This window comes from Periophthalmus magnuspinnatus, chromosome 22 (genome assembly GCF_009829125.3).
Source record: "Periophthalmus magnuspinnatus isolate fPerMag1 chromosome 22, fPerMag1.2.pri, whole genome shotgun sequence".
Taxonomy (NCBI): Eukaryota; Metazoa; Chordata; class Actinopteri; order Gobiiformes; family Gobiidae; genus Periophthalmus; species Periophthalmus magnuspinnatus.
The window spans coordinates 12,874,018-12,901,313 of record NC_047147.1 but is presented as its reverse complement, the minus strand read 5'-3'; the positions used below and the strand labels follow the sequence as shown (position 1 = coordinate 12,901,313).

The window sequence follows — 27,296 nt, the reverse complement described above, 5'->3', positions numbered from 1 at the left end:
AACCAGGGAGTGGGCGGGAAAGGAGGGCACTGTCTGTTTAGTCTGCATGCTTCCAGACATGGCATCCTGTTAAAGAGGCTCTGACATATGACAGAGAGAGAACACTCACTCCAGCCCTCACCCACACAGCTGTCCACAGCTCCCATACACACAGCCCTGAGTCTCACCCCCGCACATTTGATCGCTCTGACAGTGACGTGACTGCCAAGGTAACAGGTGGCTGCTACATTCCTGATGCCGTAGTAGTGCAGCGTTCAGGACAGCTTTGGAACATAGGCCAACCTGGTTTGGCACTGCCTACGTGCACCTGGCCGTACTGCCAACCTACACTATTGAGGGCACCAAACTTTTAACAGAAAAAACACTCCCTGCCTTTAGTATTGCTGTGGGTGAATTGTGCTCATTGGTAGTGATGTTTGGTGTCGATGACTCTCACCTTGTGGAGTGCTGAGGTGGGTTTGATGGATGGAGCGGTTATTGTTCACTGAGCTTATCCTCATAGTGCGCTGGTAACGCTCAATCTCTGACAGTCTGTCAGAGAATTGCATCTTCTGAGGGTCCTCCATTTTCACTCTGTGTCCTGAAGAGACAGAAAATGCGTGTAAACACCGCAAACAATGCAAAATTAAGCTTTTATATTTCTAAAAATTGGTAGAAATGTTGTATTAATAACAATCTTTTATTTTTAGACTCGCTTATAGTAAATTAAGCAAGATAATTTGTTCTTTCCTGGCTATGATAATTTACACACCCTCGTAGACACCAACACACCCACACAAAATGACATAAGTAGGAGGTTGGCTTTCAGTCCCAGCCTCCAAACACAAAATATTATTAGAATGTTATGAGACCTTGAAATACATTAGCCAGACACTGTTATTTGAGCTGCACCTGTTGCTGTGTCACAGCAATAACATAAGTTGAAAATGAATTACAAAATCTGTCAGCTTCATGTATAAATGCAGTTATTATAAAGAATACTGTAGTAGTGGCAAGTACAGCATAATTAACAGCATCACGGTCCAGTCTATGTAATTGGTGATCTCTATGCATTGTCCCATTCATGGAGGATATGTATGTAGTCATTACACATGTGCACATACACATACATGCACTCAAACACACCTTAAACGTCAGACGCAAGCCCGGATGAGGGCTATGCCTCTAATGGGAAGACGAGATTTTAATGTAACTATCAATGCACCAAAACTGTGTGCAATCCAGCATGTATACATTCTGTGGTTTTCTCCCTGGCATCTCTGTAGAGTAGCCTAATGTGAAGTAATGGCTGTATTTGAATATTTTATCACTATATAAAGGGGGCAAGCCAGACGGACCAATATGGATTTTGCCCGTCCTTTCTCCTTACTGACCCATGGGCAATATATCTTCCCTCCGAGGCTGACCCATGGGTAAAGTTTCCTCTCGTTTACCGCTCTGTCCATTTGTTTGTGCCCACCACCTCCCTTACATCCTCTTTGTGAACTGTATAGAAACATCCAGCTACTAACCGCCCACTGACACTGTGGTCTGTGAGTCTCAAAAAAGTGCAGAATTATGCTGTATACTTAAAATATCCTACTTAACTCAAAAGGAGAGGTGCTCTGTCGTAAGTAATCAGGCTGAGAAAAATCATATTTTCATGGAACTGATGACAATGCAACTCTCTCCAAAGTATATAGATAGATAGGTATTATAGTTAAAAGTTTTTCACCCTTCCTTTTAAACATGATGGAATGAAGGCCAAAGCTGTTCCTCAAATGGACTCTGTGCACTTTTGGTACAGGCTCCATTACCCACAGTGTGTCTACTGTGTGCCCCAGTCCAAAGCAGAGGCGGCCAGGGGAAGCAACCATCCAAATATAGCCCCTCTATGTATCCGTGTGTAGTTATTAAGAGATTTACACCACCTCAAACATCTGAGGTCAAGGAAATGATACATCCCACTACACAGCAAAAAATGATAATTGGACAGTTTTTCTGTGGCCATTGGTGGTCTACAATTAACCTGGATGAAAGTGATCATTGAGCTGGCCACAAACACACACTTGAGTCTAGTTTAGATCCCATATCCAGCTCAAGTCTGATTTTCTGACCTGAGGTTTTGGGGGCAAGTAAAGGCTTCATAAGAATGAGGCTCATTACCCAAAACCTGTTGTTGCTGTTAACACCGATATTTTACTTGTAAGCGGCTCAAAATGCTCTCTTATTATTTCTATTGTACATTGAGAATTATACGGTGATGCCTTCTAGGGGCTTCACAAGGTCTTCTGGCATGTGTTTTAGTCTAGATAATAATAATAATTATCAAAATACAATTATTTTAATAGTCTAGTCATAATTATTCTAATGAATCGTTGCTGCCCTAATACAACATAAACCATTTTACAAAATAGATTAGTTTGATTCTATTTGGTTTATCCTGTAATGTTAAACCTTGTGTTAATATTGTTTTTGGCCATTTGACCCCACACCCGCCACAGTGTTTCAGGTTTGACCACCGGCGTTTGACTTGTACTCTAAGGATGGGGGGCCAGAAGGGTGCTGGCACTCAACACTAGCCCTCATTTCAAAGGGGTTTCTGTGGTCAGATGAATTTTTAATGGGTGAGGGTGCACTTAGGAGAGAATGCCCTGTTTTTCTCTCTATGATATCATAACCACAAGATAGAGTTGGGAGATGGGGCCAATGTGCACATGAGTCCTAAACACTAGCGCTCATGTGTAGAGCCAAAATGGATGCTAACGGTTGTTGATTTACAAGCCCCCTCCTAGAGCAGTGGCCGCATCATTTCAAAGCATTAGGGCACTCTACGAAAAATACATAAAATGCTTAAAATGTCTTGGATTAACAATGCACTCTGATGCTCTTGTTTGGAAAAAAAATATAGAAACATGATGTTATACTACTATTTTATAACAATGTTTTCTCTTGTTGGCTTCATACTGATTGGTATAATTGTAAGCGATTGTGAAAGTGTGAAATTGTAAAGCTGCCAAGGTCGTGAGTAGCCTCCCCTCCACAAAGCCCATATCAGCTCCAGCCAGAGTCTTTGTTTGTACAGTGAGGTGACAGCCAGGCCTTAAACATTGACAGCTGAATGAGCCTGTCTCTTTCCTGGTTTTGGCTTAGTTTCTCTTAGCCTGCCTGCTTCAGTGTCTATGAAAGAAAGAAACATATGTTCACGTCCGAAGGGAGACACATTAAACACAAGCTCTTTTTAGTAAAGGGCTGGGCGCTTTTTCAGGAGCAAACTGAAACTCTATCTGGACGGCAAAGGGCAATACGTGCTTTGGCCCTAACCCAAGTCTGCACAGAATATATTTGAAGTGTAAATATTTGTATTCAATGTATAAATGGACTTGATAGGTCCCTGATAACAGACCCGAATTGATTTGAAGTACATGCATTGCATTGAAACCTATGTCAGGACTGTAGAGTCTTGTGTGGTTTAGAATTGAAATGAAAATTGCCTAACGTGGCTGTAAACCAACATGCTTCAGAAATCTTATTTTCTTAAACTATTTTTCTGAAACTATATAATACAGATGACAGTTGAACACATTCTACTGAAGGGCTGACTTGCAACAAGAAAACTTCCTTTGCTCTCAACCGACAAGGCGGACGTTTCAACATCTGTTGAGCTAAATCTACACCTGTCTTCCACTTCCTGCTTTTGAGCAGACCTCGAGCTCTCTGTCTCAAACTCTGTGTATGACACTCTTCCCTTAACTTTCCTTTTAAATTTAAAAGACACAAATGCACACATATTTTGTATCACAATGCTATATCAATCACGGTGTGACAGGATATAAAACAGGAGCCATTCAGAGTTCTTTTGAGGCTGACCCACAAGGATGTGGCTTTTACCCTTGGCTGAAGATTGTGGCTGCCATGTCTGGGTCTAAATGACTCTATGCTACCGCAAACTAACCTTGCACCACTTTACACTTGGAATTATATGACTTATAACTTTTATTTTTTGTTTTATTGTGTTCATAATATTATAATGTGGCACACTTTATTGTTTTTTGGTGAGGTCTACAAATACGACGTTCTGTTGTGTCTTGTCTGTTGAAGTCTGACTGAGCTTTACAGGCAGATGCACTGGTCTCTCTGGGGACATGAGGCAGTGTGAAAGTCCCCCTAGAAGGCCTAAAAAACAAACCAGTCACAGCGGAAATTGCTACATGCAACAGTTTGAGCAGCCTTCCTTTTCTGATAAGGCCATAAAGAGGAGCATGAGCGTGTGTATTTGACACAGCAACAGTCACACAAGGGTACTTCTTCTACAGAAGGCAGGTCCAGGCACGTCGTTGTTTAAAGGGGTGCCAAATAAGGCCCAAAGCACACATATTCTTTAACAACAGGAGGCCCGCAGCAGATTGATAGCAATCGTCTGTCTGTGTCCTTCTCTTCATTTGCTTTTATGTGTGTGTAACTGTCTTCTCTTTTGAACTGAGATGTATTGTGGGCAACTGTACTGTTGTAGACCACCATGGCTCCATGCAGTTAAGTAGATATTTCAGTTATTGCTTTATTGCTTTTTCAGTTATTGCCCTAAAATGCAGCCTTATATACATTGTGATGTATATGATCAGTGAGTTTTACATAGGTGAATATTTTCAGTGGAGATTATCCACTATTTGATGTGAAGTACTAATCAGAAGACAGGTGCCTCATAGGTTTGTGGGAAAGGAAACACTGCTGCTGTCACATAGAAACAAGAATCTGTCAAACAACGCTGCTTCACACCTCAGTGCATACTCAGGCGCAATAATGTTCAACAAGCATGTATCTGTTCCATAACACACCCATGCAGCATGACAATTGCGATTTCAGCTGCTTTTTGTAAAATGTGTGAGATGTGTTAATGTTTCTAGGTAATCTAACATGCTGTCAGTGCTAAGGTTATCTTCAGGGTGTTCTTGGCACATTTTAAAAGAGCACATTTCTGTTTACGCTGACAATTATAACTTTCCTATGCGCCTATTATTTTCTTGCAGTTTCTGACCATTTATGATTGAATAAATAAATGTACCAAACCACAGGGTGGAACAGTTCATCATTTCCAGTAACCAGCAGGTGCCTTCTTTCTACTAACAGCCTCCCACACTATCCTCAGAGCCAGCAGCTCAACATTGAAATGTGTTTATTGTCCTAAAGGAAATAGTCTTCCGCTCGGGGAACATTTCTAAATAGATTTCAGAACTTTTATTCAATTACAGCTGAAAGGTTGTAATGGTTGAATCCTGTATGGGTCAGTGTAAATATGAGCAACATACAGAGTGGGCATTTTTCTCCCCCTCTCAGGCAGGTAAACAGGAACCACACTTGGTCTGTAAGTTTGGAGAGTAGTGGCCAGTAAAAAGATGGACAGAAAGAGGAGAGGAAAGCAAAGTGTTGCAACACAGCACTTCAGAAATTCAACAACTAATTTAATTTCTTTTCTTTTTTCTTTCTGGATTTTTTGTCTGCAAACCCCATGCCCTCAGGTGTAGACATGGTGTAATTTCACAGTTCTGTGGGACTGAACAGTTTGGATACACGTTGATACGGCAAGCAACAGCGTGTATACAACACTGGGGCTAAATTTGTACCAGTGATGTGAATAACCAGCACTTCACTCTCTGAAAAAAGTTCAAAAGCTTAAGGATTACCAACAAAAGAAGATAGACAGAATGCTGCTAGACAGACTGCATTTCTGACATAATACAGTCTTTATGCTGCTTTCCTCAAGATCTGTTGTGATTTGGTTTATTTTGTTGTTTCTGCAGTGTCGCTTTTGCATAAACTCAACCTTTGTTGTGGAACAACATTTTCTGAAAACACTCCAACCCTATTCCGCATTACTGGTGCATTCCTGGGCATTTATCAGTTGACCAATATTTGCTTTAAATCTAATCATTGGGGCCCAGTATGACGTGTCTGAAGTGACCCCAGGCACAAGCAGCGCCACAGTCTGCGAAAGTTACAGTTATGTCAGTTATAAAATTATAAAAATCACCCTTTATCAGGCACAATCTGTCTGTGGATGGTTTTGAGGCAAACTTTATCTTGCAACCAAATCATAAATTACATGGTCATGAGTTGGTTTGTTGGGACTAGCCACTAGTGTTGCATTTGTAAGCCTGGAATACTGTGTATCTTGTTTATAATGAGACACGCAAACAGGAAAGCACCCAGCATAAGACATGCCACTGGTTTTCCCCACCCCTGGCACTTCTACACCTGTAGGACTTTCTTTCAAAGACACCCAGCTCCTTTTTCAGACATCAAAGTTACCTTTGAGAGAGCCATTCGCACTGAGGGTAAGCCTTTCATGTGATTTGTAGATCATGGGCGTGGCTCATGGAACCAACTTAAAAAGATGGATGCACCTGGCAGGTGCATGAGCACACGCAAATCTGTATGCAGCAACATCATGCTCTTTTTGTTTTGAGAGACGGCAATTTCACAAGGAAAATAAAACAGCAAATGTCATTGTTTGTCTATTTGCATACTTTGTACAGTCTGTGTGTCAAATGCAAATAGAATCAACCCGCCGCCATCTCCCACTGTACCTCTGCCACAGAGACTCCCTGCACTGGTCATTCTCCTCCTGAGCCTCATGAACACACCTGGACGAATAAATAAAACCAACAAACACTGCAGCTTTGGTCTGATTTCGGTGGTGCTTGAGGCATATGGCGTTTAGCTTAAACGGAAAGATAGATTTCTGTAAATATGCAGCTTATTTTTTTGCATGTATTTTTACTGTACTGTATGATGAAATGTTAAGTTAGTAATACTAATTATATGTAGTATGATACATATAAGGAATAATGACCGGTAGTTATAGGAGTTAAAGCGTGATGAGGAAATTGTAGACAAATCTAGTCAACATTTAACCTACAAAAATAATAGAGAACTATCTGTGTTTACAGTCACTTGAAAAAGTTCAAGTTCAAATATGTGCACCTGTGCATATTCATATGAGTTTCTGCCTTTCACTCAAATGTATTTTGCAAAGCTATGTGTGCTTTGGTATATTGCTGTAGGCGCAATCTGTGGAAGTCCTGTCCATCAGGTTCTGCTGACTGAATCAGTAAACATTAATAAATCTCCTCCCCTTCAGTGCTAGTTTTCACCACTGCACGACTAGCAACCATGCAAATCCTCGCCCTACACAAAACAGCCAGTAAATTTAGTGAGTGTTTGCTAACATGCACACAGGTGAGTGCACAGTGACACAGTCAAGCTTTAACCTGGCTGTAATCAGAAAAATATTAAGTGACTAATGTCTCTAAGATGCATAAAAGACTGTTGCTGATCCAAAGCAATACAGCAGGTGTTGTTATATATGATCTATGTGTTCATTCATCTCTGAGACTTTTATGATAGTGATATAATTATGTTGAATTAAATATTAGTGTTGTTGTTGACTAAAGAAATCTGTGGTTTACTAAAAGCACTGGTAAAATCTCCCAAAAGTATAAGGACCGTAAAAACTATACAAATACAGAGAAGTACAAGTAAACAGCATCTACATAAATGAAACGGCAGATTAAATTGGCCATTTACTCTCGAAACTCCAGTTTACTCACTTGCATGCATTCTCGTTCTATATAAACCTGTACAATTCTAATACAACAATTGGTCTACTGAAAAAATATAAAAAAGACACCATCAAATTTTTAATTGACTGAAACCGTACAGGCCTATTAAATATGTTGGTGAATCACTTCACAGCTCCGAGTTGAATGCACTTCTAAATTCTACATGGCCTATATTAAACAGTGTCACTTTATAGAAAGGCAGCTCCAGTGTAAAAGTAGAACGGCCAGTGTGACGCCCAACTGGAGTTGTTACATGTTGACAGACAGAGAGGAGACATCTTTTCAAGCAGAGACCCAAACAGAGCTACAGAATACAAGTAAATACACAATAATGCTCTGTATTGTGATCACTCCTTTTATTGTTCCTCCATAAATCTGAAATAGTCTTGTGTTCTATGCCCCTGTCAGCCACTGCCACTAAAGCCACTTTCAACTGTCATATGTTTTGACTAGGCTGAATCCACCCTGCCCCGAAATAATCATCAACATGAATCTAAACCACAACTTTCCAGCGGCTGACACCTTAAACCTGTATTTTGAATCTCCTAACAAGCTCGTTATGATAGCTACAGCCCAAAGCTTGTATGTCTCACCCTGATTTCACAAAACTGTGGACATACAAAACCACCCTTGAACAACGGACTCATTTGAGCAACCTACTTTTTCAGACACCAAACCACATGTATACAGCTATAGCTGCAACTGATTGATTCTTCCCACAACTTATACACGGCACCTGGCTGCCCAATAGCACTATCCTTATTCTGCCTGTGTTAAATCAAGGAGCCACTTATGTGGTCAGCCAGGTAGCAGTCTCTGAAGCCCCACAGAAGGCACTGGAGGTGCTGAGGGGTGAGGAGGCCCAGACACCTGCGGCTTGGAAGCTCACTCAGCAGCTCTTAGCGGTCTGCCCTAATATGCTTTACAGTTTCCTCTGACTGGCTCTATCCCTTACCATGCACACAGTCACACACACCCGGTGTGAGCTCTGCAGACACTGCCCTGAGGCTTACCATAACCACTGTACAACTTAACCAATCCCTGCTTCTGATTGCAACCTCAAAAGCCAAATCTCAGGGAAGCCACACCTCATAGTATTCCACTTAATAAACATAATTAAGCATTTCCAATGATTTAGGATACAATTGATTGTACAATTATCCTAGTGCTATTCTCGTTTATATTTTACCTCATAAAATTCCTTAGTAATAAAAAAAAAAAAAAAATAGAGATATTTCATTGTGCGTATCTTCTACTCACTGCGTGGCTCACGAGGTCCATCCACGGTGACTTTAATGGCGCGGTGGTACGTGGCCACTTGTGGCGGTCCAGTGAACACAGTGATGGTCAGGGTGAAGCTCTTCCCTGCGCAGATCAAATGTCCGTCATTTAAACAGCATTTTATTAAAACAAACGTTCTTTCTCTGTTGTTACTCAGTTAAGACGTGCATATTACATATTCGATCATATTTAGGCTTAAAAAGGCTTCCTGATGTAGATAAGATTAAGCAAACGCTATAGTTTATTAATGTCTTACAGCATTAAGACTCGTTTGCGCGTGGAGCCATACGGAGAAGAGTCAAAGCACGCTTAATAGGAGGGATGAAAAAAATCTTTGATTGTGTAGGGATCACGCAGTTTTTTTAAATTTATTTATTTTTATTTCCTGACCTGCGACTCACGCCCACATTTAGATGAGAAAATTTGAGGCTACCTATGCACTTAACGTGGTCACTTAGGCTATGACTAGCTCATTGTTAGGTTATAGACAGTATTTCTTAAAGTCATAATTATTACATTTATTCTAGGCAGCCAACACAATTAAAGGCCTCTCTCAACAGAAAACTCATCTGTCTAATCACTGGTGGGTTTTGACAAAAAGCCTCTGGCCGTAAATTGTGAGGTGCCTTGTCCCTCAGACCTTTCCACGTGGATAGGCCTAGCCTTATTTCTCTCCTTCGGATTAAGAAAATTACCAGTCACATCGAAAGTGTTCAGCGTGACACAGGCCAGATGTTCCGCGTGATACCCGTGAACGTCAGTTGGCAGTTTGTGGGCACTGGATGTGCTCCACACATAAACGATTTCACATTTAGTACCGTGACTCTTTCTCATTTAGATTACCTGACAAATACCGATTAGGATACCAAAGTGTTGTGTTTTGTTTTGGGGGTTTTTTTTCCTTCATTTTTTTTCAGAGAAATATATTATGATATAGGCCTGCTTTGTTTCATACTTGAATTTAGCCAGTGTAAAAGTTACTGTTAATCCCTTAAATTTAAATAGTAACCATGTAATAATTACACTGTACACCTAAATGCAAATGATGTCTTCTGATAATAATTAGTAGGCTCTTATTAATAGAGAGTGCGCTCACCTCGGCCGCTCCTCCCCACAAAACGCAAGTCATTGAAACGGGCCACTTGGTTCTTCATCACGGCGGAGGCATTCCTCAACTCAGCAGAGTAGTTTTCATCGTTCCCGGCCATCACGGTGACCAGCGTCCCATCGGGCACGTCACCGAGAGCCACAACCTGCGCGCGGACAGATAGCGGCCCGGTTATTCTGGGTCACCAAAGCAAATGTGCACATAGGGTGAGTAAAACCTCATCCGGCTTCCAGGAGTTGAAAATGGTACCATTATTGCGCAAAAGGCTTTTTCAATATTCTCCATGCATGAGAATATTGACATGCGTAGTAATTGCGTTCTTTTATTTTTATTTTTTTTTCTTTATAATCAATTTAGGCGACCATCACAAACATTCTGTAGGCCTGGTATTCACGGTACGCGAATATTACAGAAATATCATTTCCAAAATAGTCTACATTTAACCGCACACACTTGAGGCCCGCATCACTTGGCTAGAAGCTTACATTTTTCTGATTGGCTTTGTTTTTTCTTAGGCTACATATATTGCGAATTATCATATTTATACGCAGCTGTAAAAAAAAAACAGTGCCAAATTTGTCTTAAAGAAAATGTTTGAACGAATTCAAATAGCGGTCATATATTGTCATTATTCGTATTTTTTTATATTGGCCTATATAATTATGATTTATCAATAACGTTTTTGTTTAACAAAAGTTTCTTACCTTGAATGCCACTGGAAGAGTTTTGTTGCACCTCCAGTGAGATGGCAGGACGGAGCAGAGGAAGTTGGGGCTGTCAGTCCGGACCAGTTCTCCAGCGTGGTCAGCTAGGACGTCCACCACGTTTCTGGTGTCCTGTCTAGACCTCAGCGACCCCGGGGTGGTCATGGTCCCGTTTCCGTCTCCAATCTTACTGCAGGGAAAGGACGTGGAGGGCGGCGTGAACCGTCTGGTGGTGGGCGGCTCTACGGGAATATGCATCACAACAGCTGGGGTCAGCGCCACCTGACTGGGCTTCTGTCACAAGTTCAGCACTCTTAAATGCTTGTTGTGTCTCCAGGGACCGGTAGTCTCAGGAGTCCACACTAGTGATAAAAGAAAAACGACTCTCACTGCCTCAACTACAAGTGTGCCGTGCGCACTAGATCATACAGACAGACATAAACAACTGTCTGGAGCGCGTCAAAGTTGCTGCAAGTTCAACAAAATGAAGTCGATGTATACGACAGTCACTGGCTGTATTTTGAGAAGTAGTCAAACTTGGAATAATCCAGCAATGTGCAAAAATGTGACGCTCCGGGTAGCCTATCTCTTCGCTTTTTGGCCAACTTAAATATGTGTTTCCTATCTCGTAGAAAATGTCCAGGCAAGGTTGCGTGTCCGCGCGCAAAAGTTGTTTTCGTTCAGTTTGACCTATTGTGCCGCTCCGAACCGCGCTTGTTGAAGTTATCCTACGTGTGGACGCAGAGAAGGCTGCGAGCTGCACAGCAGAGTGCCGCGGTATTATTTTACCCGAGTCATTTTAGTGTTTGGTGGTTGGGAGTGCGGAGATGATTTCCACCAATGATTCTGCTGGGCTGGGCTTCCACTAGACCAATCACATTACCCACTCTCTCCTCCTTGAACCCGAGGCTGTCGACCTGCTTATTGATCTAAAACTTTATTTTCTACAAATAGGCACCATAAAAAACGTAGCCCATCGCAGGGAGCTTACATGAATTAGCCTATATTGAGACGCTGTAGCGTAGGTTATAGGTTTAACATTAGGTTATATTTTCAAATTAAACCGATCAAAATGCATGTGCATTAAATTCACGTATATGAGTATCAGGTTGAGCTGCACGGCGCATTTTTCTAAGTGTTTATAATGTGTGCAGATGATTGGCGCAGAGATCCGCGGTGTTGTGATGTGGCCCGTTTATTACAAACTAATTAAACCTGAAACCTTCACTATTTCTCCTAAGGTGATCTTCTACTTCTCATATAATCAAATGGTTACTTTAGAACAGATGCGTATCACTTTAATTGCAAATAATGACTGAATTAAAGAAAACAAACCAAACGCCTCTCTCCACATCAATCAGTGCACTCGTGAGTTTCTGGGAGAGGGCTGGCATCAGCAGCGGCACACCCGGAGCCCGCACCGCTCTTGTGCGCTGCGCTGCTTTCTGACACTAGTTGGCGCGTTTGTCTTTTCAATCAGCTCGCACTGATTCAGACATTTAATAACTGCACAAATCAGGTTTTCCCCTGTTTTAGTTGACTAAAAATGCATTAGGCCTGTCTGCATGAACGCACATGGATTTAGGCAAACTAATACATTTAAATCCCAATAATTAGTGTTTTTAGCGCAAATTAAAGCGAGTTGAAATAGTCGTTAGAGATAGTGTAAAATACTGTGTAACGAAAGAAAATGTTTGAATCATCATAATTTGACGCGCTGCTACTGCACCAGCTTGTCATTATCAGCTACACTGCGCCAGTTTTACTGACTTTAAATTTGCCATTATATTGATGGTCTAAAATATTTCGTATTTTAAAACGGGCCCGTACATACATTTTTGCGAAAAAATACAACAGAACTTTTTTTAAGTATAGCCTACAAAAAGGCTTCTTAAGAACTGTTTGTATTTCCGCGCAGATGTGGGCTCTAACCTAATTGACGTGCAGTGGTCGAAGATCCAGGCTATTGTTCTCATTTAAACATATTAAGACTCTAAAAACGAAAGAAGACACAATGGCAGGTTTTACTGTTCGATTATTGTCGCATTATTGCGCAACAGCTTTTAGGACCAAACCGCTGGCCTCATTAATACACGTGAGTCAGGACTGTGTGCAATTGTCTGTGTCTTGTTCTGCAGTTATATAATTTACTATTATTAGGAAACAAAGGCAGCATATTTTTATTGCTTTACCTGAGTTTTGAGGTAAAATTAATTTTAGCTATTATATTTACATAAAGCTTTTCCTTTTAACAAACCAATGATATTATCAATCCAAACACCAATTCTCAACCAATTTATCCTCAAATAAAGTAATCCTGCATTTAATACAACTGACCAGTTCTGTCAGCAAATAATATTGGCAGTGTATCCAACTGAAAATATCACCCTCCATCTGATCACCTATCACGTAGCCTCTATTTTAAGTAAGGCTTGACTAGGACAATGACAATGCTGCTGATATTTTAGTCGTGCTCCTACCCTAGTTCATTATTAATATGTGACCACATGCTCCGGCTTTCCCTGCTCAGCCTTAATGTGTGCTCCGGGCGCCTGTCACATTTAGACCTCCGCATTTCAACATGCACTTTCTACAGTTTCAGCCACACAAGCATTGAGGACAGGGCCCGCTGTGCCCCTGAACGATTTTTAATGATCTGGCTGGGTTCAGTCTGAAATCAAGACAGAACTCATGCAAGATATGTGAAACCCCAGGCCCACCTCTAATAGGCCTCAGCATATACAATTTTGTGCTGGTCAGGATCAAAAGAAATTGAATCCTTTTAGATATGAATATTAGCACAGTTTGCGGTAAGTTACAGCAAAGACTAATTGATTTCTTGTATTCCTGTCTGCAAACGTAAGAATTGAGACACTTGAAATTTTTTAGCCCAAATGTTTGAAATTCTATGTTTAGAAAAGCAGTGGCAGTGCACTATAGGCCCACTAACAAGTCAAATTGTAGCATGATATAATGAGTGTGATTTAGGGGAGAGAGCCGTTGAGGCCTTTGGGGTTTGTAAACGTACACCTTGCTCAGTGCCACCCACACAATATTAGTGCCGCTTTAAAGGCACTTTGATGATGGGGACTGGCTCTGATACGTTGAAAGGCCTTTAAAGTTTTCATTTTTCAGAGAGTGATCTATTAGTCTGTGTAAACTCCCGAGCTATTTTCAGACATGCACATATAAGCTTTTGGATGGGTAGCTATTCATTTGGATACAGGGCTCGATGGCAATTACAAATAGTTTGAGGTTTAGAGATGACATAAGACAAAGATTTCTATCTTTAGAGAAAACTGTGGTGGTCACACATTTCTGTACATTCACAAATTATAGGGCAAGCTTGGCCCTCAACCCACCAAATGCATTCCTTCCGAAAAGTGTCTGCTCAAATTTCAGCCGGGGGTTTCTGCTTGGTGGAAATATGAGTGTTGTGAATGGACAACTTCTATGAAATGGAGTTTTATTCCTCCAGGATTAAATTAGCTCTACTTTGGGGCTTTGGGTATTTTTTGTATGAATGATGAATTTTGCGGTGGCCGGGGAACGCCAGGCTTGTTTACTCTTCCCTCCCTTTTTTGAAACACAGCTCTCTATGAAATAGACTTTTTCTGCTTGATATGACAAGAGTGTCTGTGATTAGAGGTCCAAGCATGATGTAAGTCACCAAAGTCATTTGTGCCAGTCTCCTCAAAGCCAACTCATATTGTAGCGTCACAGTGTTTATATACACAAGTATATGAAGAAACTTTTAAACAACAGTGAGTGGCTTCAGACTGTTTGGGTTTCAGGCTGGTGCTGCTCTGATGCCTGATTCCTCCTCAAACTTTGATTATATAACATGTCAGCACATCACAATTGGTGGTCATTTTTGTCCATTTTGATGTTCAGACAAGAAAATAAGAAACACATTGAACCGTTTGGATTGTATAAATTTATGTTATTTTTTTTTCTTCACCAAGCCCGTCTTTGTTAGTTTTAATTATTGCTAGAGTCTGCATGTGTAGTTAAACTGAGTTTTGGGTCATATAATCCCTGAAAACCATGCTTTTTGATTTTATGTCTTTCTATAGTTTGCCATTTTTCATAAGGCTTGCCTTAAATTTGAGTTGGTATATCGTTTAGATCATATAAGACATAAAAATGATGAAGAGCAGCTCGACATATCCAAACCCAACAGCTAATTACCATGTAAGCGTGATGCTCAAGTCACTAGAGGAGACAATGAGCACATTCATCTCATACATCTTTAATTCTCTACTTACATTATATAAAAGGCGGGAGTGGAGCCAGGGGCTTATTAAAGCTCTCTGAATCAATTGCGCAGCATAATGGCTGTTGGGGGACAACTCCAAGTACAGTGTTGTTTAGGATGTGTTTTTATTTGCTGAATGTAAATGGATGTCTTAATAAGTTCTAAACATCATATCAAGCATATATGAGCTCCATGAGTTTCTTATTCATATCTCTAGGGCAGCTACTGCAGATCAAACAATGTGTATTATAATGCAAAATCGAACTTCCTGACATGCTTCACAGATGAACTTTGTCAGCTCTTTCTGTCCTTTCTATGGCACATCATTCTCCACACCACACCCGAATCAGCACAGGGGGAACTGCCATCAAACCTCAGTGTCGATGGCTCCTCCCTCACATCATTCGTCGGGTACACTCACCCAGCGATGACAGTTAGCAGCCTGTGATGTGGTTCTGGGGCCTGTTTATTCTTTGGAACCCACTAAAAGTAGCATAGCAGGCTCACCAAAGGCCTCACTGCTATTAAAAGAGCACTTTGGGTTGAGTTTTGATCGGGTGGGTTTGTAAATAGGGCCCTGCCTTTCTTCCTAGATTTGAGATATATTGTTTAACGTGACCTACAGATGGCTTAACCTATAGCACAAAATATAACTATAACCTGATACATATTGATTACTGGAGGAGAGTGGATTGAATGAGGTCCTGTTTTTCATAATGTTGATGATGATAGACAAAGGCTGTGAATTGTGCCAGGCTTGACTTTCTCATTTCATTTAATGGCGCATTGTGTTTTTCCAGCATCTTTATTTATTCTTCTGAAACTCAGTATAACATTTAAATCAGCCCCATAAATACTTCAACTCTTCCATTTTTTCACTTGAGGTTTATGGTGTGAGCTATAATCATTTCTCATCTCTTTTTGTCTCTCACTCTATTTATGCGATGACACACACACAAAACACATCCACAGAGTCACACAGTTTCTCTTTCTGGCCAGAGCTTCTGATGCAAAGACGGCAATCTGTAATCTGTAGTAATTGCATGTTGCAGAAAAACATTTTTCCGCTGTGGTAATCGCTGCAATATGTGCAGTTGCATTGCCAAAGTGACAGCACCCCCACCTCACTCAGAAGTATCTCCACTTCTTTGACTTTGGGTCCAGTCAGTTGTCCCATGCCAGTTGAGCAATATTGTCAGTGAAGTGAGAGTAGCATGGTGACAAACTGGTCACAGGTGAATAGTGCATACAAACATCTGCGGCACTGCCATGTTGTATTCTCCTCTTGCTAAAGACCTCTCGCTCCTGACAGTGACAGTTAAACTGCCACGAGCTCCAGTCACAAAGATCTGCCAGACCCAGCTGCCATGCACAGAGTGGGATAAGCATCTTTCACACAGACACATCTCACTCCCCTCTTTCTGCTTCACAATTCAATAGCAACTAATATATTACATTTTGTCATGTATTAAGATGGGACCAGAGTGTTTCCCATAGATTTCATTCAGACTATGGTGGAATAAATACTCTCTAGATTATTTATTTTCTTTCATATAATCTGTGGAGTTTAAATGTTTTTAATTTATCATTGCTTGCAACCAAGTGAAATTTTGTTATGCAAAAGTATAATCCATATTTTTTTTAGACTATGTGGGAGAATTTTAGACTATGGGGGGCCACCATAATCTTTTCTATTAATGAGAAACACTGGCACCATGTTGTTATTAGTTCCTCCTGTGGCCAGTGAATAGAGTATGCCAAAGTGCAAGATGTATTCTGTCAAATCCATTTGTACACGTGTCTCAAAGCTACTAGATTACATTCTCAATATCAACTGACACGATTGGATCTGTGTTTGAGGGCAAAGTCCTCATATTGCAATATAAACACCAAAGCATTTTAGCACAAAGTGAATATGATTTAATTCTCAGCGGCTCTACACTATCACTATATCATTACCACTACTTCATCACTCTTTCACTCTGCAGATTCCCAAAATATATCACTGCATGGCACTCTCCAATGTGAAACCACACACACCTAGTATAAGGCCGAGGACAGCTAATACTCAGAGACATTTATAGATACACAGCACAGACAGCAATATTGCAACCAGACTATGTGCAAACCTTTTCCTCTCTGGGCTGCTACTCTGACTGCTGAAGCCATCCAACCTCCCAGTGTCTCTAATGGAGTCTCTGTCAGATCAAACAGCTCCCACTGACGAGCAGAGGAGACACATCGCAGAGCTGGAAGCCGTTCAGTCTGACAGCCCCAACACGTTTGACTGGCAATGCAGCCTGTGTCTACTCTTCCATTGCTAGATATCGCTCTCAAATATAGTAGCGCCACCAGAGAGGGGAGCAGAGAGAGGAGCAGGGAGAGGAGCAGGGAGGGGGTACAGGAGCCCGGCCTGTCGACTCACAAAGTTGTGAGGCATCTCTCTTACACAAAGGCAAAAGCCCATAACTCTGTCTTTGTCTCAAAATGAAATTGCATGTGAGACGAATATTAGGAAATGTGTATGGCTTCCAGCAACCGCCAATCCCTTACAGCAGAGGCTGTAAACCACATTTTCACCAGCAGACAATGCCCTTTTGTTCTGGTTGGTGGCTGTCCCATCTGAGATAGTTGGCACATAAAGCACTGTAAGGATTAGAGTACAGACAAGGAGAATGTGATAAGAACAATAAGAAGCTCTGACTTAAACATTTAGTTCATTATTGTCAGTAGTGTCAGGAGGAAAGAGAAGGACAGTCTGCCCCAATTTAGCCCTGTAGAACGTAGCACAGAACTTTGATGTGGTTGCTCGTGGAATGCTGCTGTTCATTCCTCCCTGCAACAAAAGCCACATGTTTTTATTTTTCAAAATAAGTCTCTGCTCTTCTAAGTTGTGAACATGGTAAGGTATGTCCTACATGACAAGAACAGTATGCCACAAACGAGCATTTGTGATCATGATGCCAACTGGGCACAGAGCCAACTGCATTGTTCTTGGATGCATTCTGTGTATTATTGACTAGTTGAGATGGCGACAAACTGAGTCACCTGTGTTCTCTACAAAAGTGCTATACAAGTGATAAGAGGAACACACAATTATAGACAATTATGCTTGTTTTATTTTCAGAGGTTTGACTTAATAAATCTGTATCTTTGTGAAGTTCTAGGGGTCATCTCAGGGTTTGCCACACTCATTCATTTTTTTAGATCAAAGTTTCTTTATATTAAATTTGCATTTAATTTCTGTTTCAGTGGGGCTTGGCCTTTAACACCGTCTTAGTCACCACAGAGTCCAGCTCTGTTGTGTCCATGCCACTTTTCTCTGCAGACATTAGACAGCTCCTGGAACGCACTTGCCAGACCCAAAGTCTTTTCATCAGAAGAAACCAGGGTGTGGCGTCTCTGAGCCATCCAGCCAATGTGCCCAAGAGTACCCTTACACACGTAACACTGTCATCTCTCATAAATGTGATCTTTAGCATAGTACGTTATTAAATTCAGTTGATTTAAAATCAAATCATCAAGGATATTAAATATTCCATGTTGCCCGGTTCCTTTTAGACGATCACTCATGAAAAGTTGGATTCAACTCTTAGTTATGCCAGTGGACATCGTTCTCAGATTTACTAAAAGAAACTTTAATAGCAGGTAATTCTTGTTTTGAATGGCGTCTCTGTTCCAATGGTTGCTGTCAAATTGAGTATAGCAACCCTCCAGTGGTATATATTCAAAGATCACTAATCAGTAATGGCATTGCCAGTCAACAGTTTGGATCTTAGACCATGTGCTGAGGCTGTGTAAAGCTAGATTTCTTTCCTTTTGACTCACGGCCTGAGCGTTTGCTGAGGTAACTTCACACTAATCTTTTGATTGCTGTGTTGAAGCCTGGCACTGCGCTGCAAACGTCAGGGTGGCTACGAGCTAATGACACGACGATGACAAGAAACATTTGCAAAACCGATCAGTAGGCCTGCATGATTAGATTCATCAAACCATATACTTGTGACTGAAAGAGTGGCTGCCTCTTTATGTCATCAAGCTCATTAAAGGGACAACTGTTGAAGTTTGTCAAGAAGCACAAAAAACACCCGCCACCGGTCACTGTTAATACAGTTACTATAAGGATACTCTGAACATTTGTTTTGCAATGTGAGATGTGCATCTATTACTTATTGTTGCCACTTGGATTTTTATTACACCTTGAGGAAATTGTGGGTTAGAGTATGGATGTTTGATTCCATGTTTGTAGTGTATAACTATCTGCAAACTGAAAATGTATTATTTTTTATTCTTGTTTCAAGTTTTTATGCAGGATGAACACAGTCATTATGCCCTACTAAGGTTTTAGCAGTGGATACAACAGTCATGACCAGCTCTTACAGTGAGGTCAGGCAGCATTGAGGGAAAGGCATCACAGGCGTCATATTCACCTGTGAGTCAGCGCAGGGAGAGCGTCAGGCGCATGGTGTGTGTGTATATGAGCGCACGTGTAGTCCATGAGAGCACAGTGTGTCAGAGCTCATGACAGTGGCTGGCTGCAGACACTGACCTCACAGCAGACAGACAGACAGATGCAGATGGGTCAGGGTTACTTCTGCTGCACAGCTGAGGGGGATTCCCTGGCTCTACTAGACTAAAGCAGAAGTGAGCTGTTACAGCGAAAGCACAAGGCTACTCCAGCTTACGTGTGTGAATTTAGTGCAAACATGGTTTAGAAAAGTATTACAGAAATATAGATCTTTTTTTTAATATATATATATATATATATATTATTCTCTTGCTATAGACCACACTGGGTAACTGTGATATTTACTACTGTGAGTGACTGGTATGAATTATTTTGTTTTGAGATTATGTCAAAAATAGTTGACATAATTGGCCAATTGTTGTTTTGGAGATATGTGAAATTAGGATATTGCATATATAAACTATTAAAAAACACAAAGGACACAGAAACACAGAAATGTAATGACCCAAATAAGGGTATAAATTACATTTCTGCCATTTTGTGGTACATTTTATGGTCAGTTCACATTTTGTGCTCTTGAACTTTAACTGAGGCATTTACAGTCACATTTTAGCCAATTTCTAATACATTGTTAAAATATGCAAGTGAATGTCTTTGTTGAGATATTGTATTTTTTTTTAAATGGCAGAGGGTCTGCCTTTTTTTTTTTAAGCAAATAAAACTTCTGTCAGATGGTGTGCCCAAAAAACCCATATAGTGCATGTTAAAATGTATGAAAACCAAGTTAAAAAATAGAGTAAGATTTAGCAAAATCTAAAAACTTCTTTTAGCCTGCAGCCTCTTGTATCCTATCATTATGTGCATTTTTCCTCTGCCGTAATTAAGTTTTTCTTTATTGCTTATGGGAAGCAGGGAACGAGTTTAGGATGTTTTGTGCATGATTAAAGTTGCTCATAATGAAGTGAAGATCCAGTCTGGAAAGGGTTTTGTCTGCGTGAAGCATTCTTCCTATAATCCTTTGATGGTGACAGAATGAGTTCCTTTGGCCTCAGATCTTTGCTAAACTTTCACACATGATAAAATAAAGCCCCCTTTTCCCTCCCGTGTCACATCCAGAAAAAGAGAGCAAAAAAAAAAGAAAAAAAAAAATCTCTGTTTCTGAACATGTGGGATCTGCATGAGTTAAAGTAATTTTATTTGCAGCTCCAGACCCATGCCCACCCATTAAAGTCATTTGTGGCTTATGTGCAACTGTAATGTCAAAAACAAAAGTGCGCTGCATCATACTTAGTGCTTAGTCATTGGCCATTTTTACGGCCAATGACTGTTTAAATAACAGAAAAAAGGATGTTGTCGCCAGAATCTGTAGTCAAACCCAATTAGTTCAATGATATTATTTATTTTAATGTGAGTTGGGACTGTGTATATTAATGTGAATTATTTCTTTCCAATATTTATTTTGTACCATCCCCTGTAAAGAGTTGTGGGACAGGTCAGTGGTTTGGGTGTAGTTTTCAAACAAAATAATAATAAAACATAGTGAGAAGGCCTTTTTCTTAATTTAATTGCAGGATAAATGAGATCATGAAAGCGTAAAGACAGTAATGGGAATTTCTGTGTAATATTATCAGCTCGTAAGTGGGGCTAATTAACCACGTAAAATGACTCACAGACATAGGGTAACCTCATCCGCTTTTTTAAAAATTAGCGAAAGCATTTTATATCACAACAATTTCCACTTCTATATTATTCAATTATCTTAACATTTTAGTCTGCAGCTTTTCAGTCCGGTTTTAAAATAGTCTAGACATGACAAATTCCTCCACTCTGTGAATGGACCAGCCATTCAAAAAGCCATTATTATCCAGCACCTCAGTAATGTGCTCATTTAAAGCACTTCATTACAGAGATGGATTTGGTGTTAATTTTAGAATAATTTCAAATGCAGCTTAGTTTTGTTGTGCATTAGGTTTATGTCTATTAACAAGTACAACATCTGTAGTAAGAGAAGAAGGTAAATTCAAATTACACAAAGTAGATACATCTCTGTGGCCAATGGCTCAGGAATATGTTTTTTAATTAAGCCACAAAACTGCACAATAGTCAGGGTTCCTATGCATACTGGAAATGCTGGAAACCTGGAAAATAATTGTCCTGTTTTCCAAACATGGAAACTGCATAGAAATGAGGCCAAATGTCCTGGAAAATATATATTTTGTCCTTGAAAATTTCTTCACACTTTGCTTTTCTGTACTACTGGATATCAGATTAATAGACTTTGACTCTCTCTAAAATCCACCAAAATGGAGGAAATAACACCAATTTCGTACAGAATTTCTTGAGGGAGGACCCCTCTACATCTCATTTATCTTACCTGCTTGGCAGGGTTGTGGTGCCACACAGGTGTCCTTTATTTTTCTGTGTTAAAGTACTCTAGACTACCATTCAAATGCAGAGGATGAGGTCGCAAACACCTCCTTGCTTGTTTCCCTTGCTTGTTCTCCATGTAATTTGAATTCCACTAGAAAATATTTCGGGGTCATCTATATAACAAATATATAGTGTGTTTGGCTTTGTGTATACTTAATTTGCAATACTTCTGGTATAGCCTTGGGCCACATCTTTAGTATAAAAACTGTATAAAGAAGAGGGTAATCTGTTATTAAATAGCTAGAAATGTTCTGGAAAATTATTTTCATAATATATTAGTAACAAAACATTTTTAATATCTTTGGTCTGCATGTCAAAATATTATAATCTTTAAAACATTGCTGGATCAAAATATAGTGATAATTTTATTGTGGTCCCATGATATTTTCATGACAAAATATCCAATAATCTAATCATTTTAAATATGCATTAAGAATGAACATCATGTCCCTTTTACAGTGCACCTTGAGTTACATAAAACTGCATGTCCAAGTATGCTTACATAAAGAAATTGCTGAAGCCTTCAAAACACTTTCTCTCCTTACTCGAAATAACTTAACAGCATAAATTTGTTTTATCATGTTGGAGATCAACCACTGGAGTCTGGCCTTTGCGGTTGCTTGTCGACCACCAGAAAATTGTATTTACTACTACACTTAGCCCAACTTTAACCTTGACCAACGTAGAGTAGAGCGTGGCAGTTAGGGCCAAAGAGTATAAGGGTGGAGGCTGGTTTTGGATTAGCCGACCACATAATCAACACAGCCGCTTGCATATACTACCTGCAAGCCGTCTTACTGGCAAGCCTGGCATAAGTGTTTCCTATAAAGTCGTGTTGACAGACGGTGAAAACGGCGAGACAGACCAAAAAGTAAATAAGTACCTCCAAAACGTTTACAAGCCTAATCAAGTCCAGAGGTTTTTTTTCTTCTGTCCAAGATGCCTTCAGAGTTTTATAAATAGATATTATACTGGACTAAATTGGAGACAGGATTTCACTGTACTGTAACCGTCATAAGTTTTCTATTATTTGCTTTCATTTTAGACAATTGAAACTCCTAATATCTGGTTACACATTTCAGCACACAGCTTCTTGTTTTGGCGTCAGCCAAAGCCTCCGACACAGCAAGACTCTGAATATCTTCCAATTAAACACATTGATTTAAAGAATGATAAACACTTTCCACATATAATTTTATTAATAAATCCTTTAAGGACAAAAATATGTTTTGACAACATCTTCTAGAGCTACCAATGTTTTTTTTTTATTTATTTATCAGTGGCTCTGAGCCTGAATTTTCCTTTTAGCGCTGCACACACATGTTTAGGCCTTCCCAAAAGTTGCAAGAACAAAGCAGTCCCATAGAATAGTCCAAAATAACACTGCAGCAACTTCTCACACACTTCCATTCATGCAGAGCAATAAGCCAAACACATAAAACCATTCCCACCCTAATAAACCAGAGTCTTTTTCAGTGCCACAAAGGAGCTGGCTCCCAGCAGCGTAACACTCTAAAATGGACCGTCATATAAAAGAGAAAACTCAGTGGAAGGAAATGTGGTGACAGAAACTAAGCCAAGGATATGACCAACCGCACAGCACAGCTGCTACAGGCCACTAGCATAGGTATGCCCCCAATGCATAGTGCCCTGTTTGCCTGAAATGTAGCTTTCATCCTGTGAAACGGTCATAAGCAGGTGTATTGTAGTCAGGAACTTCTTGCATCCCATTCACATTCATTTAGTAATGGAAAAGTCATCCTTTTCTGTGTTTTTGCCTTTTTGAATTTTTATTCTGATTCCAGCATGTTTGATTATTATGTGCATGTATCATATGCTTTACGTGTGCGTTCCTGAGCTAGAAGAGAAGACTGAGGTTTCTGAGGTGAGCTGTGTTCTCGCTTCTCACGCGAAGTGCATCTGATGTTGCACATCACATGCTACACACTGTCTACACCGAGAAATCAAAATAACATCTACAGACGATGTATTTATAGAAGCATGTTGAGAACGGAGTCTAAAATATTGTGAGCTAGCGTACTTGTCACTTAAACCTTCTGAAGGTGTGCCTCTGGATTTACTTTGCATCTAAAGCTCGAATCTTGATTCTGTTGCCCCTGATCAAGTAAATGTAACTACACTATAGTCTCAGGTAGTCCCAGTGTGAATTGTCCTCACTGAATGGCTTTACCCCAGAAACAAATGTAAAGAGATAGGCTTGAATTGATGATTTCCACTGGTGATTAGAACTTCAATGCCAATATCCATTTACCCTCTTGACCGATTCGGGCGATGTTTGAGAAATACTCAAAATGGAAATCAGACGCTCTCCATATTAGTTTGGAGCAGCTCAAGAGTTTCATAGTGGGAACTGAATGCATGAAACCTGAAATGAGCGACACACCAGTCCGTAAACAGTGAGGAGATAAAGTGATGCAGATCCAGCGGTTAGTGCGTGGAAGGGGGGAGACACTGTCGCCATGTCAAGAGGAAACTATAAAGGCCTGAGTGTCTGCAGAGGCATCCTCTCCTGTCAGTGCACAGCCATATCAGAGGCAGCTCTCATGTGAGCCGCAGATGTACTGTATTGCCTGCCTCTGAGAGCACAGGACTCCACAGAGTTTAGGAAATGCTCTGCTAACAATTAGGAACTGCTCCTGCTTCTCTTGTGCACTCTCTAATTAACTGTGCAATGAAGCTTTAATTGGGAAGATTTATTTTTTCAATTTATTTTCAGTGAATGGGTGAATGTTTATAGAGTGTAAAAATGTGTATAACATTCACTTCTTTGACTGAAAAATGTACTTCACACAAATAAGTTTAGTTATAAACAATATCTAGGTGGTGAATTGTAAGCTCCAAATTGTGTTGGAGGGAATGTATATAATGCACAATACTTTTGAATCTTGTTTATTTAAATGTTACATTTCTCCACCTCTGGAATTACTGTTGTGAGTTTTACTATCTGGATCTAAGAGCACTTGATTGGAATCACCATGGCAACAAATGGGTTCCTTCTTGATGCTACTGTGTAGCACTCACCTCACCACAGACCAAAAGTACCTCTCACAAGTAAAGCAGAGTGAGGTCCTAATATGTTTTTTTCATTGCTCTTTTATTGTGTTGTTGAGTTCCAGTAAAGACTTAGTTGCTTGGAGCCTCTGAGCTTGTATTCTTCACTGAGATTCACTTGATAATGAATGTCTGTGGTGAGAATCCCATTATGGAGCTATTCCATCAAGCACACAGAACACAGGAGCAGAGCGGCAAAGCCCTTTAAGGGCCATATCAGTCAAGTCAATGAGGGCTACTGTACGTCTGTAAACCACCTCAGATAAATACATTTATATTTTAAGGAGCATACATCTCAACTGGAAGAATACTAGCAGGTTAAGAAGGAGTGGGACTAAGGGTGGACTAACACTCACCTCGGAGAAGACTGCTGCTGTAGTTGGAGAAGGAGTCAAAGATGCTGTTAGATGCCATGACAGAGGAACCAGCAGAGTTAAGAGTCCCTGCTACAGCCAGTGTCCACTGACCTGAAAAAAGAACCAGGACAGTTGACTTCCAATTTGAATTAGCTCAAAAATAAGTAGAAAAATAGTAGCATAAGGACCCTGCTCAAGGCTGTAGCTTGAAAGCCTGCTTGCAACCAAGAATCTAAGGGTTTGTAACTACCACAGGAATCCCAAGCCACAAGCCTGCAAAGAGCAGCAGTAGTATGTGTTAGCAGAGCTCTGAGAGAGATGAGACAACAGACAAAGACTAGTGCAGAAGTTAGTGTTAATGTGTCTGTGGCATAGACTCACCGGGCTGGGACACAGCGGCCCACCTGAGGCACGTGGGTAATGTAGTGGTCTGGTGGCAGAGAGGTCTGTGGAGTTGTGAGAGGTTAGCCGGTTAGCCTGAGCGCGGTCTGCCTTTCCTTCAGTTCACCGTGGTGGTGGCCTAATTTGAGCGTCAACATTAGCCACAGTCTATCTGCATCTTCCTCGCCATCCTCCACAACTCACTTCTCTGTGAGTGGAGGAGGCACCATCACATGTCACGTGAGGTCACAGGCCTCTCCCTCCACCTCCCTTCTACTGCTTTAGCTTTTGCTTGTATCCTTCTTGCTATTTATTCACACATTTTCCTGCTTTTTTGCCATTTGATTCTGCTATTGTTTTTGAATGGTTGCACTTTTTCTAAAAAGAAAATATTGAAGTTTACATAACCAGTCTACCTCAGCAGATTTATTCAAAATACTGAAATGTAAGAACAATACACAATAATAACAAACATACATTTTGCTAAATAATGCATAATGAATAAAGGCCCTGTGCTGTTCCTGTGGACAAAACAGGAGTCGCTGTATGTTCCTGACTTTGTGTCCTGTGCTACTTTTATGCTGCTCTGACTCACAGCACATCTGTGTTTGCAAGAAGCAGTGGTTTTGGCCCTGAAAAACCTCCACCCTCGTTTACTACTCAGTATCATCATCTTGGTTTCATTAGAACTACATTTGCCGGTTAGTATGCATTACTTTTGTCTTTTTGGTTTCTAGTTTTCAACACATTATGACCTGCATGTTGCAGTTGCTGCATGTGTAGCTGGTTTACATTGAAAGACATGCATTTGAGACTACATAAAACATTTGGGCTCTGGCAAATGTTTTGCCTCTTTGAATGTGCAAAGCAATTTAACCTGATTGTGGTTTCCACACATTTTCTTTTTCTGGTTTAATCTCATAGTAGAGATGCTCTTACTGATGTGGCTGCTGGTACTACCTACACCCACAGAGTAAAGGAACATATGAGATTTGAGGTGCATGTTACTTTGTCTTTGAAAGTGTCACGTTTGGTGCAGTGCTGTAGAAAACATTAAATTAAATTTAAATTGATGTAATGTTCTTGCACTTGCATGTGATTTCATGTAAATTTTGAATTGAAAGAGATTGTGTGGTATCCACACTTCCCCTCTGCTTTCTCCTGTCTGAGTGACACAGACTGAGTCTAGCCCTGGGAGAGCAGGCGCTAACCACTGTCTGGTCGCTCATGTGACCCATCTCACAAAACGTGAGGATTTCATAACAGTTCACACTGCGAGCCACAGCGTTACTACTGGTAATTTCTGGACAAACAGCCGCCTGCCCTACAGCCTGTATTGTATGTGTATAGCTGTATAGAGCTGTGTGTGTGACAGAGGCACTTGGTCCTGGTAGGCCACACTGCCCTGTAAATGAGCAGTTGTTGCAGAGTCAGGCGGCAGCGCGGCCTAAATGACACGGCGCATCAGCGAGTGTGGCCATGCGCTGAGGCCACAGCCGCGGCCCCAGGGCTTTTATCAGAGCGTCCACACGGCCGCTACAGGCCTCCCACCTAACCTCATGTACAGAGAGGCTTCCTCTTCTCACACCTCTGCTGCCACCAGCACAGGACGGCCTGTGGGAGCAGTGTGCCAGCCCAGT

General features: G+C 40.7%; 1 protein-coding gene across 2 annotated transcripts in view; it reads right to left on the bottom strand.

The window, feature by feature from the left end:
• Positions 1-25,845, bottom strand: part of runx3 (RUNX family transcription factor 3) — a 35,309-nt gene extending 9,464 nt beyond the window's left edge. Inside the window, exons 1-6 of one of the 2 annotated variants that reach the window (XM_033988050.2) lie at positions 25,657-25,845; positions 25,276-25,386; positions 10,692-10,933; positions 9,976-10,132; positions 8,859-8,963; positions 437-580 (exon numbers count right to left, since the gene is read on the bottom strand). In XM_033988050.2, the coding sequence (XP_033843941.1) occupies positions 437-580; positions 8,859-8,963; positions 9,976-10,132; positions 10,692-10,933; positions 25,276-25,333 (706 nt within the window). In that variant the 5' untranslated portion in view covers positions 25,334-25,386; positions 25,657-25,845. Of the gene's footprint in view, positions 1-436; positions 581-8,858; positions 8,964-9,975; positions 10,133-10,691; positions 10,934-17,078; positions 17,134-25,275; positions 25,387-25,656 lie in introns of those variants that run through there. The other variant, XM_055230904.1, reaches the window with a different exon arrangement.
• Positions 25,846-27,296: the final 1,451 nt, after the last annotated feature.